The sequence below is a fragment of the Choloepus didactylus genome, chromosome 24 (genome assembly GCF_015220235.1).
Source record: "Choloepus didactylus isolate mChoDid1 chromosome 24, mChoDid1.pri, whole genome shotgun sequence".
In the NCBI taxonomy this organism is placed as follows: Eukaryota; Metazoa; Chordata; class Mammalia; order Pilosa; family Megalonychidae; genus Choloepus; species Choloepus didactylus.
Window position 1 is genome coordinate 21,342,546 of NC_051330.1, and position 7,152 is coordinate 21,349,697.

General features: G+C 36.7%; 1 protein-coding gene across 3 annotated transcripts in view; it reads left to right on the forward strand.

Annotated features, from left to right (window-relative positions):
* The window catches only part of LOC119519835 (lysosome-associated membrane glycoprotein 1-like), a 171,655-nt gene extending 164,925 nt beyond the window's left edge, over positions 1-6,730 (forward strand). For all 3 annotated transcript variants that reach the window (XM_037817557.1, XM_037817559.1, XM_037817558.1), the window contains 4 exons: positions 3,767-3,889; positions 4,737-4,803; positions 4,892-5,062; positions 5,744-6,730. In XM_037817557.1, coding sequence (XP_037673485.1) covers positions 3,767-3,889; positions 4,737-4,803; positions 4,892-5,062; positions 5,744-5,883 — 501 coding nt within the window. In that variant the 3' untranslated portion in view covers positions 5,884-6,730. The remainder of the gene's footprint in view (positions 1-3,766; positions 3,890-4,736; positions 4,804-4,891; positions 5,063-5,743) is intronic.
* Positions 6,731-7,152: the final 422 nt, after the last annotated feature.

A 7,152-nucleotide genomic window follows, 5' to 3' on the forward strand; every position in this document is an offset into this window, starting at 1 on the left:
TCACCTGCCAAGTTGACTTAGCTAGAGAGAGAAAGCCACATCTGAGCAACAAAAAGGCATTCAGGAGGAGGCTCTTAGGTACAATTAGAGGGAGGCCTAGCCTCTCCTTTGCAGCAAGTCTTCCCAAAGGCAATTCCTTTGGTAGAGGTCTCAGGCCATTAAACCACCAGTTCCCAATGTCTGCAAGCACATCAGCAACAATCGAGGTGGGGAAGCCCAAAACCCCTGCATTCTCCACCAGCTCCTCAAGGGGTTCTGCATATTTATTCTTTTTTAATTAACTCTTATTTTAATCAACTATATCAAAAAAAAATTTTAAAAACATGCAATAAACATTTCAAACAAACCATAACAAGGGAGTAAGAAAAAGACAACTAACCTAAGATAACTACTTTACTTCCAACATTTTCCTACTCTACCCCAAGAAAATAAACTAATATAGCAACATTTCTGTGAACTTGTTTTTACCATACCCATAAGAAATGAACAGACCATAGTCACTCCTGTGCATTCCCAAAAAGTTAGATTTACCCACATTAGCTTATCTGTTTTTATTGGGTTATCATTCCCTCTTCTCTAATTTCTATCACTAGTTCCCCTACATTCTACATTAAAAACCATTTGTTTACATTTTCAGTATTCACATCAGTGGTAGCATACAATATTTCTTTTTCTGCCTGGGTTACTTCACTCAGCATTATGTCTTCAATGTACATCCATGTTGTCATATGTTTCTCAACATTGTTCCTTCTTACAGTTGTGAAGTATTCTATTGTGTGTATATACCACATTTTGTTTATCCACTCATATTTTGAAGGACATTTGGGTTGTTTCCATCAATTGGCAACTGTGAATGATGCAGAACATTGGCATGCAGATATCTGTTCATGCCACTGCTTGCAGATCTTCTGGGTATATACACAGAAGTGCAATTGCTGGATCAAAGGGTAAACTCTAAATCTAGTTTTCTAAGGAAGTGCCAGACTGACTTCCAGAGTGGCAGAGCCACTATACAGTACTACCAACAATGAATCAGAGTTCCAATTTCTCCACATACTCTCCAACATTTGTAGTTTCCTGTTTGTTTAATGGCAGCCAATCTAATTGGTGTGAGATGGTATCTCTTTGTGGTCTTAATTTGCATCTCTGTAATAGCTAGTGAAGCTGAACACATTTTCATGTGTTTCTTGGCCATTTGTATTCCCTCTTCAATGAAATGTCTTTTCAGATCTTTTGCCTATTTTATAATTGAGCTGTCTGTACTATTGTCATTGAGTTATAGGTTTTCTTTGTATATGAAAGATATCAGTATTTGGTCAGATACATGTTTTCCAATAATATTTTCCATTGAATTTGCTGCTTCTTCACCTTTTTGACAAATTCCTTTGAGGTACAGAAACTTCTAAGCTTGAGGAATTCCCATTTATCTATTTTTTATTTTGTTGCTTGTGCTTTGGATGTAAAGTATAGGAAGGGGACACCTAATACAATGACTTGAAGATATTTTCCTAACATTATCTTCTAGGAGTTTTATGGTACTGTCTTTTATATTGAGATCTTTGATTCACTTTCAGTTAATTTTTGTGTAGGGTGTGAGGTGGGGGTTCTCTTTCATTATTTTGGATATGGATATCCAACTCTACCAGCTCCATATGTTGAAAAGACTATTATGTCCCAGTTCAGTGGCTTTGGAGGCCTTATCAAAAATCAGTCAACCATAGATCTGGGGGTCTATCTCCAAATTCTCAATTTGATTCCATTGATCAGTATGTCTCTCTTTTTGCCAGTACCATGCATTTTGACAACTGCTGTTTTATAATAAGCTTCAAAGTGAGGGAGTGTAAGTCCTCCCATTTCATTTTTCATTTTTAGAGTGTCTTTAACAATTCAAGGCATCTTCCCTTTCCAAAAAAAATTGATAACTAGATTTTTCAAGCCTGCAAAGTAGGTTGTTGACATTTGGTTGGGATTGCATTGAATCTGTAGATGAGTTTGGGTAGAATTGACATCTTAATGACATTTACCCTTCCTAAACATGAACATAGAATATTTTTCCATTTCTTAGGTTCCCTTTCTATTTCTTTTAGTAGATTTATGCAGTTTTCTTTGTATAGGTCTTTTACATCCTTGGTTAAGTTTATTCCTAGGTTCTTGATTTTTTTGGTTGCTATTGAAAATGGTATCTTTTTTCTTGATTGTCTCTTCAATTTGTTCATTTCCAGCATACAGAAATATTATTGACTTATGTGCATTCATCTTATATCCTGCTATTTGCTAAATTTGTTTTAGTTCTAGTAGCTATATCATCAATTTCTCAGGTTTTTCCAGATATAAGATCATATCATCTGTAAACAATGACAGTTTAACTTCTTTCTTTCCAATTTGGATGCCTTTTATTTCTTTGTCTTGCCAGATTGCTCTGGCTAGCTACTCCAGCACAATGTTGAATAACTGTGGTCACAGTGGGCATCCTTGTCTTATTCCTTATCTAAGAGGGAAGGCTTTCAGTCTCTCACCATTGAGTACTATGCTGGATGGGGGCTTTTCACATATGCTCTTCATCATGTTGAGGTAGTTTCCTTCAATTCCTAGCTTTGGAAGTGTTTTTATCAAAAAGGGATGTTGGATTTTGTTGAATGCTTTTTCAGTATCTATCGAGATAACCATTTGATTTTTCTTTTTTGATTTGTCAATGTGTTGTAATACATTGATTGATTTTCTTTTTTTTTTTTTTTTTTTTTTTTTTTGATGAATTTTTTTTTTTTAAATCTTCATTTTATTGAGATATATTCACATACCACGCAGTCATACAAAACAAATCATACATTTGATTGTTCACAGTACCATTACATAGTTGTACATTCATCACCTAAATCAATCCCTGACACCTTCATTAGCACACACACAAAAATAATAAGAATAATAATTAAAGTGAAAAAGAGCAATTGAAGTAAAAAAGAACACTGGGTACCTTTGTATGTTTGTTTGTTTGTTTCCTTCCCCTATTTTTCTACTCATCCATCCATAAACTAGACAAAGTGGAGTGTGGTCCTTATGGTTTTCCCAATCCCATTGTCACCCCTCATAAGCTACATTTTTATACAATTGTCTTCAAGATTCATGGGTTCTGGGTTGTAGTTTGATAGTTTCAGGTATCCACCAGCTACCCCAATTCTTTAGAACCTAAAGAGGGTTGTCTAAATTGTGCGTAAGAGTGCCCACCAGAGTGACCTCTCGGCTCCTTTTGGAATCTCTCTGCTACTGAAGCTTATTTCATTTCCTTTCACATCCCCCTTTTGGTCAAGAAGATGTTCTCCGTCCCACGATGCTAGCTCTACATTCCTCCCCAGGAGTCATATTCCATGTTGCCAGGGAGATTCACTCCCCTGGGTGTCTGATCCCACGTAGGAGGGAGGGCAGTGATTTCACCTTTCAAGTTGGCTTAGCTAGAGAGAGAGGGCCACATCTGAGCAACAATTGTGATGAATTTTGAAGTGTGTGATCTTGAAAGGAAGGGCGCTAGGATCTGTACTTTTCACACAGGTATGCATCATTCTAACAGTATCAATCAGAAATAACAGGGAAAACCTGTTTTGGAATCCAAAAAATCTGCAGTAGTGCAAACTCCTAATGTTTTCCTTCTGGTTTTTGTTGAAATAAATGTGGTCTCGAAGTTACAATTTTAGAATTGTTTTTGTTCTTTCCAAGTTTGTGGAGGACCCAAAGCATAAAATAGAATGGTAATCTGTTTGCCTTTCTTGTTTAGACTGTGACGAGAGTATTCAATATCAACCCAAATAAGACCGCAGTCAGTGGGAACTGTAGCTCTCATTTAGTGACTCTGGAGCTCCGAAGTGAAAATGTCATTCTTGTCTTCAGTTTTGGAATGGTGAGGACCTGTGGTTTTTTTTTCTTTAATACTAAGGATTTTCATGTCAAACTTGCCTTGGTTTCCTAACATGCATTGTACTGTAGTTTACCCTCTACAACTTTTTTCCATGTACTCAGTGTAGTGCTCAGTAGGATCCCTGTTCTTACTGCTTTAGAAAGCCAAGGCTGCAGTGTGGTGCACAGCCAGAATGAAAATAGGACGTAGAGTCTTAAAATTCACAGCCCTGCCTTAAAATGGAGTCTGCTTGCTTTTTTCTGTCTCCCAATTTTGAAGATCATTTTGGTTCCTCTGCCTTTTTTTTTCTGCTAACAAATGTCATCATCCATTTTTTCAACAGGCATTTAACAGGTGCCTCCTATGTGCCAAGCAACTGCTGACACCTGAAGTAATAGCATTTTCTCTATCCTGTACCTTTTCTTAATATATCCTAGGAAGAATCATACAAAGTTTGCAAAATAATACATGAAGAATAGAAATGTCACTTATTATAAATATTTTCAATATGCTATGCAAGTGAACTGATCGATATTTGGGTTTCTCATTAATTTTAGCTTTCCTAATGCTGCTTCCCTGTACCATTCAGAAAAACTTTGTTTTAGAACATATATCCTTCAATCCCCATTTTATCAGAGAATCTTAATGATTCTGCAAAAATGTTCTGGAAAGAACTAGTCAAAATTTTTGTTCTCCAAGTTTGTATGATGCCTTTTATAGACAGAATATTTTGTAGTTTCATTCTAAAGCTAAAAATATGGGAAGTAAGATTTATTACCAGTGACTTTTCAGGTTTAATAAAAATTTGAATCTAATAAGTCTGATAAAGAATTGTTCTTTCTCTTTTAAGAATGCAAGTTCTAACCGGTTTTTCCTCCAAGGAATCCAGTTAAATACAACTCTTCCTGACGCCAGAGGTAAGACTTCCACAATTCATATGAATATACCCCACTACCATCACCACAAGATTTCCCAGAATAATTAGACAACTCAATGATTTTGCAGACCCTACTTTTAAAGCTTCCAATGACTCACTGAGAGCACTTCAAGCCACTATTGGAAATTCTTACAAGTGTAATGCTGAGGAAAATGTTCAAGTTACAAAGACATTTTCAGTCAACATATTCAAAGTGTGGGTCCAGGCTTTCAAGCTTGAAGGTGACAAGTTTGGATCTGGTAAGTAGCATCTGATTGTAGTGTTTACAGTGATAGTTGGAATTGAAGCGTTTAAGACTCTTCCACAGTCCTGACATTCTCTGGTTCTATTTTGGATATTTAATAGCTTCTATATTGGGAGTGTGAGTGGGGGTGGAGGTTCCCTTTTTCTCTACAAAAAAACTGATTCCTTTTCCCAATCTAAGATATTTTTAGAGAAAATTCCCCTTCCTGTGTTACCTTGCCTCAGAAAGGCCCAGAATATCTTTCAGATGTAAATACATGTGAACACGTGACAGCATTTAAGAAAAATGTCATTTTATGAAATAGTTGTTGCTGTTCCCTTTGTTAAAGTTGAATAGGAAAATGTCTTTCTGGTATGTTGAGTGTTCCAGAAGGGCCTAAAGGCCCTGTATATTGCACAACTGACTGACCACATTGACAGCTGAGTAGCAGTTTCTAATGTGTGGGCAAATACATTTCTATAATTTTATAGCCACGCAGAAAATCACATTCTCTGTTAAAGGCTTCTCTAAGTGACAGTTAATTAGAATTTGGGATCTCCCACTTTAATTTAATTTTCTTTCCCCTTCTGGTGTGTGGGGAAGAAGTTGGGAGGAGGGCTAGACCTATCTTTAAGATCTTAAGATCCCTTTGGTGACAACAAATGTGACCATGCAATATATCCTTTTTTCTCTTCAGTGGAAGAGTGTCAGCTGGATGAAAACAACATGCTGATTCCCATTGCTGTTGGTGGAGCCCTTGCAGGACTGGTCCTGATTGTCCTGATTGCCTATCTCATCGGCAGGAAGAGAAGCCATGCTGGCTACCAGACGATCTAGCGTCCCCACTTGCTCATCGCCACCACCACTGTAGATCAGCAGCAGTTGCAAGGGGTCTATATTCATTTTCCCTGAGCTTAAATTGGTATTGAAAGGGAGGCATATGTTCTTGCAAACTGTTTTTCAAGTCTGCTTTATCAAATGTGAAGTTCATCTTGCAACATTTACTATGCACAAAAAAGTAACTATTGAAATGATGGTGTTAATTTTGCTAACTTGGTTAAATGTTTTGCTAACTGGTTAAATATTAATATTTACCAAAGTAGAACTCTAAGGTAAGGGTAAGAGTACATTTCTAAATTGGCACTGGCTCCACTATCATTTGACTTCTTAAGATTCTGGTATTTGGTTTCTTCATTCTTTACTGTATTCAGATTTAAGCCTTACAAAGGGAAAATGCTTGGTCTTAATACTTAAAATTGATGAAAGCTAGGTAATTGTTACGTAGAAGAAGAAAAACGTAAAAGTACTCCAAAAGATGAAACTATGAAATGCTTAAATTAAGCTTTGAAAACCAGGACAGGCTGGACCGTACAGGGTGTGCAGCATTCATCATTCAAGCATTACAGACTTAATTGGGCATATCTTTGGTATTTTTGATGCTCTGCCACTTAAGAACTGGCACTTTTTAAAATATAAAAATGGGTGTTATTTTTATTTTTTTGTAAAGTGATTTTCAGTCTTCTGTTTGAAGTTCAGGGTGCTCCTATTTCTGCACTTGTGTACAATATAGATTTCACTCTACTGATTTATCCGCTTACAGCTTGGTTGGGGTTGTACACTTCAAGGATCAGTTCATATGTAATGCATTGCCTGTAACAATGCTAATAAAAATTCTCTTTCTTTATTTGTCTGGACATAGTACTTTTGTCAGCTAAAAACGAAAGACCATGACAGAATGATGTTGATCTTACTTGTAAGTTAAAAGTTCACTAAGAATAGTCAGGAGTTAAGTGTATAACAGCAATAGCCACACTCTGGGGAAGGGTGAGGAGGTAGTCTGCTCAAAGTGACACCTGGTTTTAGAAGAGGACTTTGTAGCCATTCTTTTGGCTACTAACTGCAAGAAAACATTAGTTTTCTCTTAAATTCAGTCTTAAATTATAAGAATAAGGCCAACAGTTGTGGCCTCTAGCAAACATCCATCTATGTCATGAGTAACATGTACTAGTTAAAAATAAGGATGCAGTGGAGAGAAGAGGCCAGAGCAGGTGGCTTCTCTGTAGTACTGAAAACTGCCATCTCATCTGTCAAAGGACCGCAGGTTCT